This window comes from Amblyomma mixtum, chromosome 5 (genome assembly GCF_055824585.1).
Source record: "Amblyomma mixtum isolate Tamu chromosome 5, ASM5582458v1, whole genome shotgun sequence".
NCBI classification, from domain to species: Eukaryota; Metazoa; Arthropoda; class Arachnida; order Ixodida; family Ixodidae; genus Amblyomma; species Amblyomma mixtum.
In genome coordinates, this window is record NC_143016.1 from 44894556 (window position 1) to 44920485 (window position 25930).

The 25930-nt window shown below is 47.4% G+C and overlaps 2 protein-coding genes across 2 annotated transcripts in view; both read right to left on the minus strand.

The window, feature by feature from the left end:
• MnM (myomesin and myosin binding protein) overlaps nucleotides 1-13694 on the minus strand; it is an 82450-nt gene extending 68756 nt beyond the window's left edge. The window contains exons 1-3 of the mRNA XM_089544229.1: nucleotides 13611-13694; nucleotides 10260-10490; nucleotides 7083-7391 (exon numbers count right to left, since the gene is read on the minus strand). Of these exons, the coding sequence (XP_089400355.1) occupies nucleotides 7083-7391; nucleotides 10260-10410 (460 nt within the window). The 5' untranslated portion in view covers nucleotides 10411-10490; nucleotides 13611-13694. The remainder of the gene's footprint in view (nucleotides 1-7082; nucleotides 7392-10259; nucleotides 10491-13610) is intronic.
• LOC149341950 (uncharacterized) lies at nucleotides 2410-4656 on the minus strand. The gene has a single exon (XM_089542047.1). The coding sequence runs from the start codon at nucleotides 4402-4404 to the stop codon at nucleotides 2575-2577; it is 1830 nt and encodes a 609-aa protein (XP_089398173.1). The 5' UTR covers nucleotides 4405-4656; the 3' UTR covers nucleotides 2410-2574.
• Nucleotides 13695-25930: the final 12236 nt, after the last annotated feature.

Below are 25930 nucleotides of genomic sequence, written 5' to 3' on the forward strand. Positions count from 1 at the left end.
GCTCAACTGGGACAATAAAGTACGACCAGCCTCTGAGCTGGATAGACGGGATAGTTGTGCCATAAAGGTAGCTTCTTTCAGCTCCTCAAAGGTGTTGTGTACACCGAGTTTGAGGAGTCGGTCGTTGGATGTGCTGGGGGGAAGACGTAGAGCCGTTCTCGTGCAACTACGTAGGAGCGCATTAACCCGGTCTCTCTCCTTCTGTTTGAGGGGTAAGTATGGAAGGGCATATGTTGTGCGGCTTATGATGTAAGCCTGGGTGAGGCGAGTCGTGTTTCGCTCGCGTAGGCCAGCCCTGCGGTTCGCTATGCGGCGAATCAGTCGAGTGGTGTGTTGAGCGTGTGTTTGAAGTGTCTTTATGACTTCTCCGTGCGCACCGTGGGAGTGGAAAACTAGTCCTAGCACGCGGATTTTGTGTACTAGTGGGATGGGATGGGTACCTATAGCGAGGGAGATGGGTGCATTGACTGAATCGTGTTGCTTGGGCCGGTAGAGGAAAAGCTCCGATTTTGAAGGGGAGCAGGTCAGGCCACGCTCCCGTACATATGCGTCGATGGTGGTTAGTGCCAATTGTAGGTGTTCTTCTATTTCGGCATCGCTGCCATGGTTTGCCCAGACAGTGATGTCGTCGGCGTAGAGGCTGAAATGGATGTCGGGAATTTGAGCTAGCTGTTGTGGTAGGTGAAGAAGTGCTATGTTGAATAAAATAGGGGAGAGCACGGCTCCCTGGGGCGTACCTCGTGCTCCCAGCGTGATCCCTGGTAGGCTGTGATCGCCGAAGGTAAGTGTGGCTGTGCGGTGGCTGAGGAAGTCTCGGATGTAGTTGTACATCCTGGCGCCAACTCCCAGGGTCGTAAGGTTTTCTAGGATAGCTGAGTGTGTAACGTTATCAAATGCCTTAGTGAGATCCACCCCTAGGATAGCTTTAGTGTCGGAGGTCTGTGAGTCGAGAATGTGATGTTTTAGCTGCAAGAAGACGTCCTGTGTGGAAAGCCCTGGTCGAAATCCAAACATGCTAGTGGGCATGAGATTGTTGCTTTCTAGGTATTGGCAAAGCCTGCGCTGGAGTACATGCTCCATGAGTTTGCCAACAGAAGATGTGAGGGAGATGGGTCTGAGGTTAGAAGTAAGCAGAGGTTTGCCAGGTTTGGGTATGAAAATGACTCTCGCCTCTTTCCATTGTGGTGGGAGGGTGCCCAGTCGCCAGCACTCATTAAAGTATGCTGTAAGTGCAGCAATGGATTGTGCGTCGAGATTCCTGAGAGCCTTGTTATGTACCCCGTCTGGGCCGGGGGCTGAGGACGTGTTAAGCGTCTGGAGTTCAGCCTGGACCTCTGCTTCTGTAATGGGTTGGTCAAGCTGGTCGTTAGGGGGGCCTGCATAATCAGGGTGGTGTGCAGGAGGGTATGTGGGGAAGTATTGATTTCGAAGGTCTTCGAGGAGGTCTGGTGGAGGTATATCTGAAGTATGTATGAGTTTGGTGAGGGCGTGTCTCTGGGCAGTCTTAGAGTGAGTGGAGTCTATTAAGCGCCGAAAAAGGTTCCAGGTCTGAGGCACACTCATATTGCCATCAAGCTTGTTGCAGATAGATTCCCAGTTCTGACGTGAAAGATTCGCTGCGTGTATTTCTATCTCTTTGTTAAGGCGGGCGAGGCGACGCTTAAGTGTCCGATTCCATCGCTGCCTTTGCCAGCGGCGCTCTAGGCCTGTTTTAGCCTCCCATAAATGTAGGAGGCGGGAGTCAATTGTGTCGCTTGGGCAGTCTTCGGGTAGAGTACAAGTTACGGATCGGACATCGCTTTTTAGCTGCTCGGTCCATGCGGTGATGTCCGTGATGGGAACGAAAGTGCGTGCTGTTCTACATGAGCGGAAAGAGTCCCACTTTGTAAGAGTGGAGCCTCTGGGAGGCCTGCGATGTAGTTGAATGTGTAAGAGAATCTCGATGATGAAATGGTCGCTACCAAGATTCTCTTGTGTGTTGCACCATGTGGCGTGAGGGAGGCGATGTGCGAACGTAAGGTCTGGCGTAGTGTCTTTACAGACACTGTTTCCCGTGCGTGTAGGAGAGGTGGGGTCTGTGAGAAGGGAGAGACCGGCTTGTTGCGCGGCTAACCATACCCGACGTCCTTTCGGTGTGTCGTGTGGGTAACCCCAGGCTGTATGTGGGGCGTTAAAGTCTCCCACGACGAGTAAGGGGCACTTGTTGGCTATGCGCTTCGCGAGGGCAAAGAGGCGCTCGAAGTTACCTTGAAGGCACTTAGGGTGGCTATATACATTTAGGATGAAGACACTGCTCGCTCGAGTGTGTTGCGGCACAAGCTCAATAAGAAGGTGATCAATGTCTTCAATCACTATATGGAATGGGAGATGGTGGTGAGTGAACGACGAACCAGAAATGCTATCCGAGGGGGTGTGGGGGATATGGGCAGAACAGGAGCATAGCCGGGTAGGGTGAGTGGGTTTGAGGGTTCCTGCAGGGCAAGGATGTCGGGTCCTGTAGCGCAGGACAGCAGTTGGTGGATTACGTGACGCTTGTGACCAAATCCCCGGCAGTTCCACTGCCAGAGTGTAAGATTACGGAGTGGAACTGCCATCATGACAATCTATAGAGGAGGGAGCTGTAACGGGGGGTTGGGAGCCCTGAACTATGGTAGGGATAGAGTTGGCCTGTTCCTCCGGTGCTTTGGGCTTCTTGCGTCTGTTTGGTGTGGAGTCACGCTTTGGGAGTCGGGACTCAAGATCGTTACAGCGTTCAGAGAATCCTTGAGTTAGCACATCGAATCGGTGGTTAAGAATAGCGTTGTCTTGTGTTATGCGGATTACTGCGTCTTTGATGGGTGTGTATTCCTCGTTGATGCGAGTTAAAGCGTCCTGCAGTTTTGCCTCAAAGCGAGCTGCAAATGATTCAAGCAGGGTTGGTATGTTGTTTAGTGACATGGGTGTGGAGGGAGAGGGCGTTGTGCACGGAGGTGAATTAGTAAAGGGATCAGTGTCAGCCTCCATTGCTAGCAAATCAGGAGAGGAATTAGGCTCGGAGTGGGAGGACGAGGTATCGTCGGTAGGCGGGTTGGGAGGAGGAGTTTGGGATGTGGTAGGAGCGGGAGCAGGTGGAAGGGTAGAACGAGCGGCAAGAGCACTTATCTGGGCTTCCAGCTTGGCGATGTGTTGACGCAAGGCGGCGGCTTCTGCTCGGGCTGCTGTAGCTTCTGCTTTAGCCGCTGCTGCCTCCTCCTGAGATTTTGCCAGGGCTTGTTGTAGACTAGGTTGTGCAGGCAAGGATGTCGTGTGCCTGTGTGAAGAGGCGGAGGTGTCCCAGTCTTGTTTCAACGGCACTGACCAAGCTGGTTTGTTTTGGTTGGGCTGTGGGAGTCCGGATGACAAATGGGGAAAATTTTCTCTGGATAGGACTAAGTCGTGCTGCTGCGTTTGTCGGTGGTTTGGCTGTTTCCGTGGCTGGTGGATGTTGCGTCCCTTGCAGGATCCCGTGCCTGTCAGGTGTGGGCCCTCGCACAGAATGCACTTGGGCGTGCAAAGTGTGTCTTCTTGGGAGTGTTGTGTTCCACAACGGGGGCAGATATTTGTCTTGGGACTCGGGCATACGTCGTGGCGGTGACCCGGCTGTCTGCAGTTTGTACAGGCATCCGGACTGCCACGGTATGGGGTGCAGCGGTGGATGGCTCCCATGTATTTGATGGAGTGAGGGACTGTGGTTTCGTCGAAGGTGATCAGGATGGAGTGTGTCTTGCCCATGCGTCGCGCTGCTAGAATGGTGTATTCAGGATTTCTTTTCACCAGGTCGTGGTACAGTTGCGTCGGCGTCTCGTCGTCATACGCGTTTTTGATGACTCCTCTGGTAGCCCCCGGTGGTGGTGCTACGTATGCCGCGCAGGGATATGTTTTGCCTCCGATGGTGAGAGAGGTCAGCGTCTTGAGAGTCTCGACTGTTGGGAAATGTGTGGTTGCCATGGTGAAAGTATTATTGGTCGGGTGGACGCGCAGGCAGAAGTCGTCCGGTGGAATGATATCGAGCTGCGTCTGCACTGTCTTCAAGAGCCGGGGTGCTGGGACATCTAGGAGTCGTAGTTCACCTCGCGGGCGAACGACTACTCGAATAGCGTTCGGTGGGAGTGGTGGCAGCTGCTTGCTCCGCTGTACTGCGAGGCGAGCCTCCTTAGTCGCAGGTGGTAGACGTGCCGGCGTCTTGCCGCTGCCGGTTACGGCTGCTGCGTGGCGCGACGCGTTGTTGGCGTTCGGGTGAGCTGCGTCTGAGGTAGCGTTGTCGGAGCGGTAAGGTTTCGGCGAACTGGCTGGTCGGGAGGCGTAGGCTTTATACAGCACCGGTGTCCAGTCGCTTGAGTTTTGCTCTTCCGCGGTGATGGTGCGGCCTTCAACCGTTACCTCCATGACAACGGCTGCCGTCGCCGACGGAGTCGGCGGAGGGGAGGAATCCTAGTGCGGCCTAGCTGTGCGGCTTGGCGTCTCGGTCCGATAAGTGTTCTTCTCTCAGAATAGGTCGGATTTTGCCCGTAATGGGCGGCTTTCCTGTCCTCCTTAGGCAGTTATGTCGGTTTTCGAGCAGATTAGTGGTCGTAGGAGAGATTGGGTAGGAGAAGCACGTACCGTTTGCCGGAGCCGACGTTGCAGGCATCCGCTCCCGTTGGCCCCCTAGCGGCGAATCCCGCGTCGGCTACCGTGTCGACAGACGCATCGGCAGCCGTGTCGGCAGATTTGTCCGCCTTTCGGCGTCACTGCTTAAAAAGAAGCTGCGCCGAGGGTGGGAATCGAACCAGGGCCTTTGGCATTTGAAGCGGAGACGCTACCACTCCGCCACGAAGGCTTTTTTTGTCTTTATTGCCTGTTTTGACAGATTACAACAGATCATAGATATGTTCTGCGCTGCACTCTCAAACATCAAGAGCGGACATGTGTTTCACTCGCGTGAGAAAATCAAAACTGTTTCAGGGAACACAACTCTCCCATCAACTCGATAACTTCATCTCCAAAACATAGATCCTTGTACACTTCACGTAGCTTAAATATGTTTTCTTTGAAGTAATCGCGGACAGAACGCGCATCTTCATCGCAGTGTCGTACAGCCATCCTGCTTCGCCAAATACTGTGCAGGCCAAGAAGGAAAATTACACCATATTTATAAAGATCCGGCTCAACGTCCAGGAATGGCATCCCATACGGCGTCAAGGGTAAGTCTTTCTTTATTGTACGCTGGAGCACGTCCCAAAAGAGCAGCGCATCCCAGCAATCAATAAAGACGTGCTCTATTGACTCTGGTTTGTGACACAACAAGCAGTCAGCACACCATGGTAGAAACAATCCCTTCTCCTCCATCCATGTTTTAACCGGCAACGTCCCTGTGCGTAACTTGAAGAAAAACGTGTTCACACCCGCTGGCACCACCATTTTTCGTACTCTTTTTAAAACATTTCCTGCTTGGCCTCCACTCTAAAGAGATCGATATACTGGCTCCGGGAAGCGTATTCGCCAACTGCAGCCTGTACAGCCACAAGGCTTGAAACCGCGGTGAATTGATCACGGTGACTAAAGATTGTCACAACGGCTTACCTAAAAGGGATAATAAATCCTCTTAAACGGCGTTATATGCCACTAAGCATCACGATTTGCGACCTAAAAGGGAAGAAATTGTAAAAAAATTAAATTAAAAAATCAGTAAAATTACAGTGCAGAGAGCGGAGTCGAACGGCCGACCTTCCGTACGCAACACGTGCCTCTAATCCACTGCGCCATAGCGGCGATGTCAAGCCGTCGTTCTGAATGAATATTTATAACCAGCCTTAATGTGGCTGCTACCTGCCGGATGGCGGCGCTGTCATCGCTGGCTGTACCGGCTGCATTTGGCGAACACGCCTCCGGGAAGACAGAGTCAAGCAAATCTTTTAACAATTTCTTACGTGTGACATTAGAAAGATATTCCAAACTGAAGCGAGCATTAAGAAACCGGAAAGCAAACCTACTTGCACTGTATCTCATCCCGTCCACACTGGAAATAACATAGTTTGGCAAAGCCGAAGAAAGCCTCACTTCAATAAATGTCCGCAGGAAAGGGTCGCGTTGATCTCGAGGGAACATAAACCTTGACACCAGAAACAGGAGCAGAAGGTCCAGAAACCAGAAAAGGTTTTCAAAGCTATTTTTCTTTTTTTGTGTGTCGCCGAATGTCATCTACCAGTGTTATTTAGACTACTTTGCTTTTAATCTTGTGCTGCGCTTACGCTATTTTGTATAAGTCTGCCGTTCTTGAATTTGCTTTTACATATTTTGTGGACTTGGACCCGAACTAGCCGTTGGCTATGGGTCCAAAAAGTGTTTTCTATTTTCCGTAAAAGAGATTCGAAATAAAGTAAATTGAATTAAATTGAATTGAATTGAAATTACTGCACCTATCGTCGTTCTGCTCCCTCTACTACAAACATTCATCTTTCGCACGCAGGCACATCTCAGCAGCACATCACATACCATCCCGTTCCGACCACACGCATAAAATTCATCAATTTTTACCCACACAAAGAAGTATCAGAATTCCCCAGTAGTCTTAGCTATAAGGGAGGGAAATGCTTCACCTGGTAGTATTGTGGCTATTAACGAACCATCCTTTGTTCGTGCGTCGTTGTTAACATACCTTGAATCAGGTGCAGCATTGCAGTCTGTTTGAACTTGCCGTCTTGTACCAGTGCTTCGCCATGTACGTGTACATATTATTTTGTTTGTTGCACATTGCACCATGCCCACGATGTAAAACAGCGACCCAATTTGATAATTCACGCTTTGTTCTTTCATTCCTGTTTTCCCTATATTTGCATTATATATGAAGTGAACCCTAGTGGAATTTTGCTACCTGCTCTCCCCCATAAGTAACGCCCAGCCGGGCCCCTAGGGTATTTAAATAAATAAATAAAATAAATATTCTGTTTATTTTCAGCTTTTCCGTTCTCCACCATACGACAGGAGATCTAAAATTCGCTTGCGTTTCTCTGCATTCCAATAAAGCTTTGAACAAAGCATGACGCTGGCATACCGTGTGCCTCCTGCGACGTTTCACTACTTACATTCGTCGTCCCGCAGCTGCACAGACCGATCCGACTCGAGGACAGTGGTCAGCCCCATGGAGCTCCTGGCGAGCACGCGGAACCAGTGCTCGGTGCGTAGGTCCAGCTCGTGAATGACGTAGCTGGTCACGTTGGCGTCCACAATGACTACGGGCACCCAGTCTTGGTCTGAAGGGTCCCTCTTCTCCACGATGTACGACAGTGCCTGGATCACGCCCCGCGCGGGTGGTCCCCAGTGTAGCGTCACGGTGTCCGGTGGCGTCACATTGATGCCCCATGGCTCGTCGTCGGCCTCCGTTATCCCAGAGTCTGCACAGCCCCACCAAAATTTCGAGGAGGCTTCTTGTGAATGTGATTGCTTAAATGAGATGGGCGCGTCTTTCACAGGATGATGTTTCGATAATGAATTGACCGAAGAGCGGAAAAGAAACAGCAAAATATGACTTAAATGTTAATGTGACTGCTCAAGGATAGTGTGCTTCATCATCAGTTACGCTAGGTGCATTGGAGGGCAAAGGCCTCTCCTATAGGTCTGCGATTAACCCTGCCGTGTGTCAACTGTGGCCACCTTATCCCTGCAAACTTCCTGATCTCCTTAAAGCAGCAGTCAACGAGGGACACCACACGGCAAGGAGACACGACACGAGGCTGGTTCTGCCTCGTTTCGGGTCTCCTTGCCGTGTGGTGTCCCACGTTGACTGCTTTTTTGAGTGCATTATGAACCAACTAGCCGAGATCCACTGATCCCATCCCGGCATATGAATCTGCCGCCTACTCGCTTTGCCTTCTCTTGCATTCCATTTCGCCAAACTTCCGTTAATACCATCATTCCGTTATTACCATCGGTTACCTTGCCTTCGTATTGCAAGCCCTGCCCATGCTATCTTCTTGATATCGACAACGATATCATTAACATGCGTTTTTTCCATCCTGCTCTCTTCCTGTCTCTTAACGTCACACCTGTCATATTCCTTTCCACAGGAAGCTGTGCTGCCCTCAGCTTGGTTTCAATCCTTTTCAATAGCCTCGAATTTTCGGCCGGTGTAGATATTTTCTAGTGCCTTTACATGTGTCTCTTTTACATCCTGGTTCCACAATGCCTACATAACTCCTGAGGAAGTTCAAGACTATGAACCAACAAGCCCACAAATCCACACTCGGGAACTCCTGTGGGTTCGACTTACTCAAATGCTTTCTCGAAGCTACGAGGGCTATATATAGGGGTTGGATATGCTCCCCACAGTTCTCTAACACCTTACTGTTGGTGGCATTATGTATAATTATTTCACCTGAGCTTATCGTTCATGGTCATTCACGTATTTCATTACCCTCAGGGCCCGAGGGCATAGGAGGGGAGAATCGGTTACATACGAAAGTGAGACATAAATATAGCAGTATGTATGCACAAATCGGAATATAAATGAAACTCACGAAAAAAAAGGACAGAAAGGTTACATCAAAATATTCAAACAAATTAACAGCAAATAGGGCAGAGTAGAAAAAAAATAGATAAGCGTACAAGGCATAACGACAACCTTTGCACCGTCAGGGAAAAAAAAAACAAACGACAAGAGATATCGCACTCAAAAAACATTAACATGCGCGGATACAAAACAAGAACAACAACCGTTTCAAAAAGATTGGCTGGGCAGGAATATCTATAACTACGAAAAGAACAAAAATTACAACACTGCAGGTTTTTGGGTACATTACAGTAGCAGGTTAGGAAATGCAGGCTTGAAAGCAGGATTATCACAAATTCCGACAATAGATCCGGGAACGTGATTCCAACTCACTGACACACTTGGGACGAATGAATCGTAAAAATGGTTGCTTTGGCGTGAAGAAATAACGACGTTATTACGATAGTCAATGCTACGTGAAACATAACAAGCTGATATTAACATGTTATTCTTAAGAATAGGGTTGTCGTGATAAATCTTATGGGATAGGCAAAGACGGAATATTTTTATACGTTCTGATAGCAGCGGTAGTGAGAATCTTGGTTTCATAGTTGCGACGCTGGAGTTGCAGTGATAATTTCAAAGAATGAAACACACTGTCCGGTTCTGGTCAGATTCCAGTTGATAGGTGACCGTCTCTAGAAAGATTTTGAGCTTTCCGGTTCTATTTGTTTCAACCTCTCTTAATTTCTCTTCAGATGTACGATCGCTTAAATCTGATGTTCACTTTAAGTAAGTAAGTTGGGTTGTTTTTCCTTTGCTTGCTGATTTTAGTCAAACAGTTACACTTGGTAGGTCACTTATATAAATGCTTGAGCGTTATTACCGTCTGTGCAATATCTTATCGTTCCTGTTCGACTGTCCATCAATACATCGGTCTAGAAAAACTTCACAGCATTTTGTTTGTCGGGGGAATCAATAAGGAAATCACTTAATCCAAATTAAACGAAAGCTTGAGCTTCCTGGAAAGTGCTGCAGGTGCAGGCCTCACCTTCAGCGTGTCATTTCTCAACGTCAGGTCTATGCGCGAAAAAAAAAAGGCCGTATTATACTCAAAGCGTCAACCGGCACAATAATCATTACATTTAGTCTTAAAACAAGCGAACTCCGATGACGCAAAAGACTTTTTGTTGCGGATTCCTGAGGCTCGGTCACACCGCGGTCCACTTCCACCAGCAATCTCGACGCCATTGTAAAAGTCGCTAGTTTGAATCAAATGGCATGAAAAAATATTTCTCATCGACAAATGATTCTCCTGCTTCCGAGGGAAGGGTCAACAATTGCATTCATTAAGGACAAAAATTGAGAGCAGTTGTTCTCATGGGTGCCTTTAAGGGCTACAAAGCGCGCTGAGCAGTCATTGGGTCTTAAACACGCAATCTGCTATCAGGCACCGCATTTTTATTCTGTAGTACAGGCAAAAAATTCTGGAAGAGGCCTTGTGCCTTACAGAGTCGCTTGGAGAGCTACGGGGCTCAGCACTCTTAAGGAGAGTAATTATTATGTGATCTTATTTACTGTTCACAAACAATGTGCGACAGTCAATGGCCAAGGTGGTTGCGATGCTCGAGAGTACCGACTGAGTATTGAAACATCCCTCCGTTACTTGTGATTGATTTCATGGTTAAGTGGTAGCAGAAGAAATGAAAGCAGTTATGATCTACTACCAGTTGTCTGCGAGGGCGCAACGGGGTTCGGCCGGTTGTTTCCTCACCGTGCAAGTCGGCCGATGATGACGGCTCGGATTGGTCCGCCATGTCCGATTTTTCGTCGTCTGTGCTCCCGTCGGAGGAGGCCAGGTCGACGGGCCCGTTCTTGGTCAGTTGCATGGTGTCGTCTCGTGCCCTCGAAGCCCAGACGCCCATCCGGCGGCTACCTGGACACACATCAGCGCTCCGACGTCGTGGCCCCTCGCATGCTCCCGACTAAGGTCTCGACGATGGTCCTGCACGTCGGCGACGGCAACGAGACAGAGTTCAGAACGGGAGTGAGAGAGTTGCTTCAATCACAAGGAAGGTGTAAGGTGAAGAGATTTACGCTCGGCTTGCCACCGAGACAGCCCCTCCTTTCCAACCGTACACAGCTAGGGAAATCTCTCCGAAAGAATAAAGAAAGCAAAAGAATACAAAGCCCCGCTTGTCGCAGGGAACACACCCTATACGCGCAGTCGCTGCTTTGCTGTTGACCGGAAATTGTGATGTGAATTACTACCTGCGGGCTTTTGATGACATCTCATGAGGCTTAGTGCGGGACTTTCGGTGACGGACACGATACAGTGGATGCACAGTATCTCAGAAAACATTTATGAAGGCACAGTCTGCACTATCTCTTATTCACGCACTGCTGGAGGGTCTTGCGAATAGCAACGTGTCATCAGCAACTTCTTTGCTGATGACAAGGCGAAGGTCCGGCGCCAGGTGTGGAGATAGCTCGAAGTGGGGTGGCAGAAGCAAGAGCTGACATGCAACTTCCTCAGGCACGAAGTCTTTAAGGTGTGCCAATAGAGCCGATTGGTCGGGTGCAGCCGACAGGATCGCTAGCGACTCAACAGGCACGGCGTGCTGGCGAGTCAGGATCCTCTGCGTGCACAGCTGGTCGTAGCTCTGGGAAAGACTGATAACTTCGGCAACGGGCGTAGGTCACGCGACAACAGCATCTGAAATGCGTCATCCTTGATGCCTTTCAGAAAATGCTTGATCTTGTCAGCCCCGGACATCTGGGCGTTGACGCGCGAACGCAGATCGACCACATCTTCAGTGTAGCTCGTGAAGGTCTCACCCAACTACTAGGAACGCTTGCGCAAGTGCCGCTCGGCGCGCAGCTTTCGCACAGCAGTACCTCCGAACGCTTCGGTGCGATTCGCCTTGAAAGTGGTCCACGAGGAGAAGTCTGCTTCGGGGGTTCGAAACCACAGGTTGGCAACGCCGGTCAAGTCAAAGATGACGGTTTTCTACTTGCTGGCGTCGTCCCACGAATCATATGTGCTCACCCGCTCGTATGATGTGAGCCAGTCACCAGCTTCATGATTGACAGTCCCGCTGAACAGATGGGGGTCCCGCTGGCGAAGGAAGCCGGAACAGAGGACTGCTTAACCGGGAGGCTCTGTGGCTGGCGTTTTCGGTCATATCGGGGGTCAATAGCGTGCGGCTGTGGAGTTCCAGGGTGGTAAGAGGATGGAAAACCGAACAACGGGTGCTTAGGTCAGCACATAGCCGGCGGAGAAACTACGGCGGCGAAACACAGTCCCTGGTGTGTGACGGTCAGCAGAATCTTGCTCTGAGCGATAGCAGTGCGGGTAAGCTAAAGCCCTTTTTCACAATATTTAGTTTCAACGACATCGCGGTGGACTTGAATCGGACGAGCTTTATATTTTATGGCTACACTACTGGGCTGAAGTAGTAGTCGAAAATTCATGTTATTTTCCTTGTACTCACTTTGGAGCAGGAGGCCTGACAAGGGAAACAGTACAGCTTAGCTCCGTAATGATTCTGAGCAGAAAAAGCTTCAGTTTTTTCTTGGCCGCCTTAACTCCCGTTTCGCGCTGAATGCGGTCAGTAGTTCCAACCAGCCTAACCGTTCACCTTTCTGAGTATGCACAAGAATGCACAGATGATATCATGCTCTAAAAGAGTGCACTGAATTAAGCAGCTCGCTTTGCTGCCGCCTTCATGTCGCACATATTTTATGCTCCATCTTACTGTAAACCAGCGCTTACGAACACAGACAGAGGACGTGACGAAACAAACTGAAGGCACTGATTTACTTACAACTGAATTTTATTCGAAAGTAAGCAGTCATTTTATACACTTGCACACGCGTGCGCTGAAAGGCGTCTTGTCAAACAAAGATGCACTGCAACCACCCACATGCGATAAAACCGATAATGAAAGAAGGAAGCGGAAACACCCTTCCGAGGCACGTGCGCTATTATCTCAACCCCGCTACCCACAGTGAAGCATGCTCATTTCCCTGCATGACAAGTTAATAGACGTTTTGCTCACGCACCCCTCGCCCTTTCTGGTAATGTGGAGTGCTTCAGCAATCTCTTGTGCGCTGGCCATCATGTACAAACAGCACTGTGGTGTCAAAAAAAAAAAAAACGGAACACAATTACACGCGAGGCAGTGTTGGGCTTATGCGAACTGGCATTTTATGCGACTGGCATGTTTTATGCAGTATGGCATCGACTGCAGTGTTGATATCACCCTCTGTGCCTGCGGCGTTTCAGAGCGCACTGACCTCCATGTGGGGTTAATTAGGCACAACCAGCCATATACAGTCTTAGCTTCTAGTGGTATAATCGTTTCGGGACACAGTTAGTGCAAACTCCTTGAAGCTTTCACCTTATGCCTGTGCTGAGCCCGCAGAAATTGAGGCACAATTTCTCAGCTTTGAAGCGGTTCCGGAAAAAAGCTAGAATCAAGTATAACCACAACACTTCCGGGATAATACTCTGAAAGCCGTTCCCTCTCCTGGTTGTTTATAGAAAGGTACTGCCTCTGGAATGCATTACTTTAAGACTTCCGGGTCTGTTGCGAACGATAATAATTGCAATGGTGCACAACTTATAGAGGCAAACCTTTGAAAAGGCATACCGCTCTCAAATACAAGCGGGAACACCTATGAAGCTGCAGCCAGTTTTCAAGATCCTTCATGAAACCACGAAAAAGATCACTGGCCTGTACAATAAAATGTTATTTAAACACAGGTGTTGTGTTCTAAGAGTGAGATTGCACGACCCACGCTGTCACGCCCATTGTTTCGTCCAGCTTACACACATTCAGCAACGGATGTGTTTGAAGAATAATGCAACAAAGCCCACTATTTTCAATTTCGTAACGCGTCTACAATTCGGTCATAACTTCCATTGACCTGCACTTAGTACCCATTCTACAGACTAATCTGGCACGAAACTTGCTGTCCGCATTGCTCTACCCGACACTTCGATTTGTTCTCGAAATTATTGCTAATGCAAAGCGTCCTTGTAAGTATCAGACAGCAGCCATTCGCAAGCGCTCCTCAGTGCCTTCCTGAGTAGAATAACTGGAGAGCAAAGGTGACTTACCCTGCGGTTAAGCCGGCTTCTCCGGGCATATAAAAAAAAGCAACGCGCGCACCCGACTGAGGGACCATGTGTTTGGGGCGTGGACTCTGACGTTTCCAGCCACGTGGTTCCCAACCGTTCCCAACGTAGCTGTCACGTGACCACGGCCTTCCGCGAGCGTGAGGTCTATTTTTGAAACCGACCCTAGTCTCGGGTTTGCGAGAGGCGGCGAGGCGCGGGCGAACCAGGCTGGGATTCCGGCTGCCGCACCGCCGACTCGACAAGTTCCGTCGAAAAACGAAAGACAGCGAGGAAGAGCTCCAAGCGCAGAATATTTCTGGACTCCGGCCAGAGTCCGTCCTCGACCCCATTCCGGGCCGCGACGAACCCTTCGCAAGCGCTGCCATTGTGCTCCGTGCTTATTATGCGCCTTCAGGACTGAATGACACGATGCTCGAGGGGACCTTTACGTTAGCCAAGTGAGGCCGTCAGGTGGTGGGCAGTTTGAAGGGCTATACTGCGTTCAGTGTGGGAGAACATAGCAAAAGGGAAGTTATCTCTCCATGGTAAAACAGCGCGGAAAAAAACACGAGGACGGAACAACACGACAACACGAGCGCTGACTTTCAACTGACGATTTATTACGCACATGTGTACATATATAGCATTCCCGACAAACACTAAACAGAACAAAAGAAAACACTGCATCATCACTGAAAATATTAAATCTACATATCTACAAATGCATGCTCCAAAAAGGTGATTTCGCGGTTAGCCAGTGATAATGAGGGCTTACTAATGCATGCTGTACCGCCTTTGTCAACCATGGTTTTACCATGGATAGTAATAACCAACTTGCCCACCTTTCTGTACTTCTGGAAGTTATCTAGTAGCTGAGAAATAATTTGTTCCCATCTGAGGTCACGTGCCGAAAGTAGGAGACAACAGGAGATAGAAAGGGTTTTGTTTATAGAGGTATTCGACTCATGGTAGGGCTCAGCGGCTATCGCTGAGAGAAGCGGTAGACGTCCACTACAACTCAACAGAGAAAAAAAATAAACCACAAAAGGGAGGACTGTTCTAAGTTGCTTATGACGAATGTCGGAAAGGGCGCGAAACACCGGACAGAGAAAAGAAACGGCCCAAATAGCGCTGAACTTATAACTTAGAGTAAGTTAAGCGCTTCGTGTGCGGTTTCTTTTCTCTTTGCCGTAATTCTGGCTGTTTTTGACATTAAAGAATAAAAGTTAAATTGTACGTTGGCATTTTCCTAGGTGCGCGCTCTTTTGCCTACGCGATATTTAGACTTCGAAGTACATAGTATAAGTCGATAGTAGTAATGGAAGAACAAATGGTGTTTTCAATTTTGAGTGAATGTTATGCGGAGAACTATACAAAAACGTGACTTCCGTCATGCGCGCCCACTTTCAAAAGTGACAGCAGCAGCGGTGCTTGAGGGCTGATCAAATAATGCACTACTGCAAAGAATGACGCTCAGTAAGTGGTTACGTGCACTACCACGAGGCCGCTACCTTGTCAGCAGACCACGTGGCGCTATATACACCCACTAAATGAGCAGTGAGCTTATATATTTAAATCAAATATAGCGGGAATAATCAGTGATGATAGGTCGTTTTCTTGATGGCACATTTCATTTTCTACAAGGCATACATAAGCATATGGACTGGCTACGTAAACACTTCTTCAAGGCGATGTGTCTTCCACTCATGTGGTTCACGTCGAATGATAGAACGATAACATCGAATATCAAGTCCACCGCAAATCTTCGAAAATCCTGTTTGGCCTCACAATATCAGCGGCTGCACAAGCACTATTTCCTCTTGCGCGCACCGCGAGCATAGGAGGATCGCCGTTCACTCGGCGGCAGCGGAGGTCTGTCTACGTATTCTTCAGCACGCTCAACGACTTCCTCCGGCGCGAGGGCTTCGGGGTAGCCACGCCTACTAAGGTCAGCCGAGTCAGCCTGGGTGTTCGGCACAGCGGCGAGAACCCAGGAGCGAGTTGTTCGGGAAGCGTTCCTGGCTGCCGCCGCCAGCACGGCCCCAGCCCGTGTTGCAACGGCCGCCGGTCGAGGTTGCTGCCTCCTCCCCCCGGCGTCTAGTTCCGCAGACACCCGGCGCGCCTCAAGCAGCGCTCCGGTGATGAAGAGGAAGCAGAACAGCGTCATGCCGATGGCACCGCGCCGGTTGAACGAAGGCACCATCTCCTCCAGGTCCTCTGAGAGGAGGAAGAACGTCCACTCGCCGAGCATGGCTTCCAGTCTCCCTCTTCCACTTCTTCTTCCTGTCGCTGCTTCCATTCGCCCAGAGCACGGCGATAGCCAAGGCTGCAGAAAATGGGTGAATAAAAACGATGTCAGTATTCATTTCATTTTATTTTATTTCCAGAAAAAATTATGTTGGGACACCTGAGCTAAAAGCTGCTTTTGTCAGCTTGACGAGGCCCAGGACCCACCATATTACAAGGCAGGGCAATTCGCATAAATATTGAAAACAGAAAAATAAATTAACTTTAAACTATAAATACTTAAACACACAGCACGGACAGACGTGTAAAATGTGGTTACAAGTAGAACGTCTATAGAGTTTTGCAGTAATGTAAAACTGAAAATGAAACGTGTATATGGATGATTTTAAACACATTCAAAATCGAAATAAATAACTTGAGTCCAACACGAGGTAGAAAAACAGTGCAAAAGAAAACAACAAAAAGTTTATAGACTGTGGTTACAATGGTTGTTTGGTGAAAAAAATATAAAGATAAATATTTGGAACAATGGAAAACGGTTATTCATGGTTATTCACCAGAACATCTATACGGATAAAAAATACTGTCGCAACTGGTTAAGGCTGGGATCGGTAAATTGCGAATGTTTATTTAAAATTAACGGGAGGTTGTGCTTAAGAGACTGTAGTTTGTAATTGGTGCGGAAACGGGGAATTTGCCATAAATCAGTGCTGCGTGTAAGTGCATTATTGCAGCTATATTGAATTCAAGGAATGCGATTGTAGAAATAAATTGTCTGAAAGTGCCTAATGAAACATAAAATGAGCGCAACATGCGAAATTCATACATATTTTGTATGGGGACGATATTGCACTGAGGGAAATATTGTTCAGTAGGAGAAAATTAGTCAATGTTAGCTATGTTGCGCACAGTCTTTTTTTGTAACATGGGGATCTTTTTCAGGTTCCCTTTAGTAGTTGTTAGCCACACTAAATTGCAATAATTAATATTAATTAATTAATAATGATTAATATATGACGAGAACAGGGCGTGGTATATTTGAAGTTTAATATGAATTGGGAGAAAACAGTGGCATCGCGATAAGGCGCCGGCTGTACTGCAAAGTTTTGAGCATATGTTGTCAATGTGTGAATCCCACGTTAATGTTTCTGAAAAGGTCACTCCTAGAATTTTATGTTCCTTAACAATAGCAATTTCTTCCCCTTCGTACTGAACAACATATTGCAGGTTCACTATTTTTTTTTCGCGGCCGAAAAATAATTATTTTTTGTTTTTGTCGGATTAATCTTTAGTCTGTTACACTGTGACCACAAAACAAATTTTCCGAGCAGGTCATTACACCATATTACAAGTTTATTTTCATCAGGGCCTGATAATATAATGTTACTGTCATCGGCATAAATAATAAATTGAGCCTTTGAATCAATGGCTACAATGTCATTAATATATACATTAAAGAGAAATGGTCCTGTAATACTGCGCTGTGGCACTCCGGCTTTAATGGGTAGAAAAGAGGACGGCTGATTAGTAACATGCACACACTGGCTTCTGTCGCGTAAATAAGATCGGATGAAATTAAGGGGCGTTTCTCGTAATTCGTGCAGATGTAATTTGTGTAAAAGAATGTCATGGCTGAGGGAGTTAAACACCTTAGAAAAGTCAATGAATAGGCCGAGAGTGAAATGCTTACCTTCTACATTTTCCAGGATGTTTTCTTTCAGTGTTAAGAATGCATTTTCAGTAGATCTCCCCTTTCTAAATCCATACTGCGCGTCAGAAAAAAGCTTCATCTTATCAAAAAATCTCAATCTAGATGACAATATTTTTTCTAGCCCTTTCGAAAACACCGGTATTACTGATACTGGCCTGTCATTCTTAACATCATTTCGGTCGTCACCTTTGTGTGTGACTGTTATCTTGATTTTTTTATTTGCATAGGAAACTCACCATCCTCAATGATCAAATTAAAAATGTATGTGAGAACAGGAACAATGAACTGTAAAACATGCTTTATCAGTTCTATTTGCAAATTATTAATGTCGAGAGCTTTGCTATTGTTAAGTTGCATAAATGTTCTGATACTTCTTCCGCGGTTACTGGGTGACAAACAAAACTGTTAACTGGGCTATTGACTGAAGGTGCTGTAAATAGCATCTGACGTGATGCTATCGACAAATGCCTTATTGAAGTGATCAGTCAGTTCTTGGCCAGAAAATTCACGATTATTGAATAATATCTTATCAGGCGCGCCAAGAAACATTGCTTAAAGTAGTCAGTATTTTCACGTCGAAGTTCACTGTTTAACTTATTTCGAAAAGCTTTGAAATCTTTGAACGCATTCAGTGTGCGCGCATTAAAAAATGCGTGATACAGATTGTTTTTCTTTCTTATCATGGCTAAGTGAACAGGAGTCGCCCATGGCTTTTTTTATCTTTTTTGATTGGTGAAATGTTCTGAAGAGAAAGTGCGCGCAGTATGTTTTTATAAACGTTTGAAAGAAACCTGTGGATGCATCGTTCGAATTTCGCTTCCTAAATATAAACTACCAGTCATGTGTTCTAATGTCCTGCTCGAAATATTTAAGTGCTTCGTCTGAAATGTGTTGGAAAGTAAAAGCGCCGGGACGATTTTTGTTCGACATTTTGGGTGAACGGTAAAACATGAAAACAGGGCAATTGTCACTTATATCTGCAGTGATCGTACCAGCGACGGACACAGCTGTTTCAATATTTGTGATTAACAGATCAAGAGCGGAGAATGTGGACACTGTGACACGGGTTGGCGTTGTGATCACATTCGTGAAACCGGTTCAAGTGAGTCTTGTCACAAAATCATAGGTACTGGCGTCAGCGTCTAGCATGTTCACATATCTAAAAGACATTGGGCATCTCGATAAGCTCTAAATTCACTTGCACGTTACCTTCATGCATTCTTCATGCAGTGAACTTCGTCAGCCCATTTGACGGACTATGCACTCCATCATTCCATAGGTTACATCAATACTCGCCATTGCATCCTTAGTACACATTTCATGGCCGCATTTTATCTTCGTTTTTTTTTTACCTATTCCACTCTGCTCTCCTTCTGTCTTTATCTCCCAAATTCCCCTCCCTACGCAGAGTAGCATGCCAGCGATTTTTAAACGCCGGCTAAATTCTCTGCTCTTCATTAAAGAGTCTCTCTCTCTCACACACATTATAATCACCGCCACAAATTAACCGATGTAAGGTGGGATTTGTTCGGAGAAGCTTCACAACGGGAGCAGGGCTAACAGCAGTCCGAAGTCCGAAGTCCGCTGCTCGACAGGAGCGTGCACCAGGCGATGGCAATGCGGCTCGCGCGTATGCCCGTCGTCTTCCTTACACTGAATATTCCACGAATATTCCAAAAACTTCTAAAAAAAATCAATAAACCCTCCATACCTGCCACGGTGGGGGGGGGGGGGGGGGGGGACATTAAAACAACGGCCAGATTTCGAAGTTATGCTTAAGTGTTAAAGTTCCATACTCATTCGTAATCAGGCAGTATGCAGGTACAGACCCATAATCTCAGGAGTCAATACTATAGATTGCTACGCCACCTCCACGGCGGCCATTACTATTAATGACGAAGCTTTTGTAACCACCAAGGTAAAACCTGTCGCCGCTGTCATAGTACCAAGTTTCGGTAATCATTATAATGTTTATTTAAATGAAAACTGGCTCAATATTTATAGCGGAGCGTGCATTGAATTGTCATACTGAATTTTCTGATGGGAGAGGAGATCGAACACAGTGTGGAAAAACAAAATCGAGGTAATTCATTTCAGAGAAGGCAAAGATGTACGCCTAGTGTGCTCAGCTGTCGGGGGGCAGCGGCGAGACTATCTTAACAAGGTCTTTCTCATTCATTATCTGAATACTTTGTGATGCTTTGGCGAGCGAAAATCTTCCCGTTCTGCGTCCAAACTGACTTCTAGATGTATAGAACTCTACACCATCGCGCAACGAGTGTTGTACGAATGAAACAGCAGGCACACTGTCGCAAAAAAAAAAAAAAAGAACCGCACTGAAGTTTTAAGGTATATTAACTTTTTAGCATTTAGTCCTGCCGAATTCAACTTATTAATCGACCAAGAAGCATTACTTCTACTTACGAAACCGTATTCATGTTATCATCACTGATCCTACAACCAGCTTCAACCATGCAGCTTCTCAAAAATACGGTTTTTCGAAGCAGTAACTAAACAGAGTTACTAAACAGAGTTGATAACTTCTTCATTTTTGTTACCACCCTACGCGTGGACAAAGCCCGGTGTGAGCTATGTTCTGGACTGTAAAATACCTTAAGGCCTCCTGTGCATTCCGACTTGGTGTTAGCACATAGGGTCCCTGTTCCCTGCTACATTGTATCGGGGCACCCTGAACACGCATGTTTATGCAGTCGATAGGGCTTTCGAGTGGAAGCGTTTAATTTTCGCTGCGAATTTTTTCCCCAATAAAATTTAAGCAATCCAGCTCAAGACCTCGTCGCCTTCGGAAAAGGTTAACAACATTTTATTCATTCTGCCCGGTAACACGCATACAAGCTCATACATATTCCCGAGCGTATCCAGTAACAAATTTCTTGATATCATTTTGTGGGCTCTCAGCGAGGTTTATGAGAGAAGTCGGCGTATATCTTCTCCTCTAGGCTGTCTTTGGCGGAGTTGCCTGGGCATTTTCGGTGCGACAGCATAAAAGCCTCAGTGGAAGAAAATGTGTCGTCGGTCATAAATTTCGCCCATTGGCTGGAGGAAAGTCATGTCGCCAGACCCAATTATTGTCATTCATCATCATCATCATCAAAACTTCTATTTCCACCGAAATGAAACTCCTTTTTGGACCCGACCCCCCCCCCCCCCCCCCCCCCCCCCCCCCCGGCACGCAGGCCTCGCAAACAGGTCTGGTGAAGATACATTGTCGCTTCACGGCTTCAGCCGCCAGGCGGATGGCCTGTTGCTGTTGAACGAGGTCCTCGCTCCGCAGCAAGGTCTCCCAGGCTTCTCTATCTTCTGCCTTTTTGCTCAGCGCCCGGGCTGCCAGCACATTCCCATACTACGTGGTCGAGAGTGTCCCTCTCCCTGCACGTTGTGCAAATTGCTCTTTCTCCTCTTTCGAGATTGTTATGTATACCCAGAAGGGGCTTATATAACTTCCCACTTGTAATCTTCTTCACGCAATTGCCTCCTCGTTTCCGAGGGAACGGTTGGGCGGCGGATGGACCCTCCTCGAAGCCGCTACCGTTGGTATTCCTGCCCCGTCGACCACCGCGGATGCAGCCGCTCCGTGCTGTCCGCGCGCCACGTCTACATAAGCCACCAGGTCTGCCAGTCGCTCCCTCATCTTCCTCTCGTAGGCCTTATCTCTGTGTTCTCGCCTTTCCTTGTTATACACGGGGTGCATGTTCCGCGGCATAGGCGGGACGCATATATTGGCTCTGATTCATGCCGGGATGTTTACCATCTTGTGCGTGCTATGCATAGGCTTGTGCGATGGCTATGCATAGTTGTAGCTTCTAGTCTGGTGATGTGACTGCCCTCCAACCAATCATTGCCGTTGGCTGGAAGGCAGTGGCATCACCAGACCGGATGCTACAACTATACATAGGCGTCGCCACCTCCAGACAGGGTACAGCCCTAACTACCTCCAAGATGACCGCAAGGAATGTCTTATTGTGTGCAGAAGACGCCTAGGGGTCCGCAGAAACCTCCATGCATGAGTGACACAAAACTAAATCTAAAGCCATCATCATCATCAGCCTGACTACATCCACTGTCGGGCAAAGACCTTTTTCATGTATCTCCAATTAACCCTGTCCTTTGCAAATTAAAGCCATCGCATCCCCACAAACTTCTTAATCTCATCCGCCCACCTTTCTGCCGCCCCTTGCTGCGCTTGCGTTGTCTTGGGATCCAGTCCGTTACCTTTAAGGACGAGCGGTTTTTCTTCCTCATGATTTCGACTTTCGTGTCATTAACTCGCTTTTGTGCCCTCACCCACTATGCCCGCTTTCGGTGTCTTAACGTTGCACCTATGACTTTTTCTTTCCTTAGCTCGCTGCGTTGTTGAACCCTTTTCGTATTTATGAGTCCCTGCGAATTTTTGTTTTGCCTTTGTGTGAAATGCAAGCACCCGCTGAGCGACTCTGTTGAAGAAAGAAGTTATTGGCTTCTTTCTGATCATGGTTCTGCCCAAAAATTAGTTAATCTTGCAGCCTACAAATCATCTTTGCGCGCCTCCTTTACATCTGATGTTTGTTCCAACGGAAACGACAGGGCTCAGCGAGTGTTTCATTCCGTTTTGAAGGCTACGGAGAGTTCACAGTTCATTTTGTGGTCTTCTGTTAGTAATAAATCACCATCCCCATGGTGGAACGCTGCGTGTGAGACAGCCTTCCGCCGTAGGAAAGCAGCATGGAAGAGCCTTTCGCATAACCAGAGCCCTGCTAATTGGATCAACTATAAATTTTTCTCGGCCTCGATTAAAAGAACAATAGCAAATGCAAAGGCTGACTACAATCAAAATTTGAACACATATTTGTCAGCCCAAAGCAATAGGCAGGCTTTGTACCATTTTATGGAACGGAATGTCCACTCCTCAGCCATGCAGTCAACAAGCTCGGTCGTGCTTTCTCCACATGAGGCGAAAGATGAGTTAAAGCGAATCGCACAAGGGCTCGCATTACGTTTTCAGGAGCAGCGCAGAGTGCCCCTGTTTGACCCCTTCCCCTGCTCAGACTATGTGGTGGTTGGCAAATCAGAACTACTAACTGTAATTTCTTCGATGCGACCTTCGGCTCCGGGTTCGGATGGTGTTACGGTATGCTGCAAATCCTAGCTCATGAGTCCACTCAGGACCTCCTCGATCTGGTCAACGCTTCATTGGAAGCTGCATGGCTGCCGCACTTCGGGAAGGTGGCGAAAATAGTATTACTCTTGAAATATTCAAAGAAAGGATTTCATCTTGATAACAATCGGCCGATAGCTCTAACATCCAATTTGGTAAAGCTCGTGGAAAGAATTGTGCAATGCCGCCCATCAAAGCATGTTTCAGAAATCAACGCATTGTGTCCAGCTCAGATTGGCTTTCGCCGTGGATGCTCAATATGGTCTGCCCATGTTGATTTAGAAAGCAGAATCCGCCTTGCTATGCGAAACAACGAAGTATCAGCGTTAGTGACGCTTGACATTGCTAAAGCATACGACAGTGATGAACATTCCATCCTTCTCACGAAATTGTCATTACTACACCCGTCGTACCACGTTTATGCGTGGATCCGTGAATTTTTAGCTGGACGGCAGTTTTTTGGACTGACGGCTCCTTTCTTTCAGACACCTATCCCCAGACCAGAGGTGCGCCAAAAGGTTTTGTGCTTTCGCCTCTTCTTTTAAATATTCTGATGTGTGACATTCCCATCCACCCTGACTTTTATGTTTATGCAGCTACATAGCCTTCTTTGCCTCGGCAACAGACATTCATGCCCTGTATCGTTGTCTTCAGGCTTACCTCAATGCACTCGAGGTTTGGATTATTAGCATTAATCTGGTGTTAAATCTGCATAAAAGCAGTGTGTTGCTTTTTAAGTCCAACATGCCTTTATACAGGGCGTGCCAGCTAACTTGGACCAACGTTTATAAAAAAATAAGCGTTCTTCAGAACTGAAATCGCGTGGATGTTGTTAGGGTTTATCTAAAGTTACAGTAGCATTTTTCGCTTCTTCTATTTGATTAATTAGTCGAGATAAATAAATTAACTTTCTAAATATAGCTTGAAACGTTCAGACGTCAATAGGAAAGTTGTGGAGCTCCAGAAATATTGTCCTACCCAGGCACTTCCAACGAGGTAGACTTAGCGTGGTAGTTTTTATTTGGGAAAAACGAAAGCCCGCGGAGTTTAAAAAATACCACGTAACAGAGCGCTCCGCGCGTTCGAATTCGCCGCGATTACAGCGCTCTCGTCCGTGCTCTGTAAAAAGCATAAATCGCTTCGCGCCTTTCGTGCTGCCCAAGACAGGGCTTCGCGTTGTGCTTGGTTCCAAGATAAGCGAATGTAGGCACGGGCGGCAGTTGAAAGAAAGCGCAGCTCTCGTTTCTGCGACGATAATTGCGCTCTCACGTTAGCAGAATGCATGCGGAGGAACAATGACAATCTCATGAGTTCGAACTTGAGAGCAAGATCCTAACAAGCAAAGCTGCATATAATAAGATTGATAATGTCGTGTGAATCACGACGAAAAACAGAAGCCGCGCTTTCTTTCAACTGCCGCCCGAACCCACTGGCGCTTATCTTGGAACCAAGGCGAAGCCCTGTCTTGGGCAGCACAAAAGGCGCGAAGCGAGTTATGCTTTTACAAAGCACGGATGAGAGCGCTGTAATCGCGGCGCATTCGGGCGCACGGAGCACGCTGTCACGTGGTATTTTGTTAAATTCCGCGGGCTTTCGTTTTCCCCGAATAAAAACGGCCACGCTAAGTCAATCTCGTTGGAAGTCCCTGGTTTTGGCAATATTTGTGGAGCTCCACAACTTTCCGATTGACGTCTGAACGTTTCAAGCTATATTTAAAAAGTTAATTTATTTACCTCGACCAATTATTCAAATAGGAGGAATGAAAAAATTGGTACTGTAACTTTAGATAAACCCTAACAACATCCACGCAATTTCAGTTCTGAAGACTGCTTAGTTTTTTTATAAATCTTGGTCCAAGTTAGCTGAGACACCCTGTATATATCGTTACAATATCGCACGGACAACATGCCGCAGGTAGAATCCTTGCGGTATCTAGGCGTAATTTATGATGCTAGTATGCACTGGCGGCCTCACATCAAGAATAACGTTGAGAAAGGAGAGCGTGCACTCGGTCGGCTACTTCGAATAATCAATAGGAAATTTGGCATGCGCCGGGACATGCTCCTACTCCTTTAAAAAGCCTATGTCAGACCCATTTTGAAATTAGGCTGCATACTCTTTTCTGAGTTCACCAATTACAAGCTTCGTCCGTTGCTGCTGTTAGAAAGGCGCGCACTGCGCCTCTGCCTTGGTCTCCCTCAGTCAGTTTTCACCGCAGTTCTGTACCTGGAGGCACGTATTCCCGACCTTAACTCTCGTTTTCAGCTATTAACTGTCAGGAATTTCTTACGAGCATTTGAGCGTGATTCTGGTGTGGCTGCACCCATTTCTATTTCCCACCCGGCTCTTTTTTAGTCATCATTGGCCAAGGTTCCGCCTCCCTCAAGTCGTTTTTACTCAAAACCTTTTGTCGATCATGTAGATTTCAGTATAGTGCGCAGAGTAGGTTCTGCAACGTCCCTTGTGGATATTGCTATTGATTATATTTTACCACCTAATGCAAAGCATCTGCCGTCCAGGGCACTAATTAGTCTCCTCTCAGAACACCTTGACACTTTCCCCCACCACAGTGTGATTGCTACAGATGCTTCCGGGGCTGGCCAGAAGGCAGCGATTGGCATTTTTTCTGAGGCTCTCTCTTGGAGTTATTCGCTTCGAGTCCCGGGTTACATTCCCATATTTCTAGCGGAGTGTATGGTTCTTGGGCTGGCAGCTTTGAAGATTCCGCCCAATGTCTCCCAGGTGATATTCCTTTCTGATTGCCGCTCTGTTTTGTTGGCGCTGGAGTCCAAACGGGACGATCTCTTGAGCCGCTCATTAAAGTCTTTCATTCCTGGATGGGTGAAAAAGGTGCGCTTCGTTTGGATCCCAGGTCACTGCGGTATTTTTCAAAATGATGCAGCAGACTTCTTAGCAAAATCAGCTCTCAATGCACCGGTCGCCTGTAGCGTCCCTAATCGCATCCTTTTCGGAATGTCTCGCTTTCAGCGCTTTCAGTATATTACCACTCTGTGCAACGATCCCTTGCTCTCTACCGGTGACTAACATCCTCTCACGTACCAATGGAAGGTTCGTGAATGTAAATCCCGGCAGTGCGAGGTAGCGATGACACTCATGCGGTGCAGAATCCCCCGCTTATGCAGATGATGGTTCAGTACCTCAAACCTTTGCGCGACTTGTGGAAAGATGGAAACATTGGAGCATTTC

Coding starts and splice junctions, on each gene's coding strand:
- LOC149341950 (XM_089542047.1), bottom strand. CDS start 4,404: ATGGAGGTAACGGTTGAAGGCCGCACCATCACCGCGGAAGAGCAAAAC.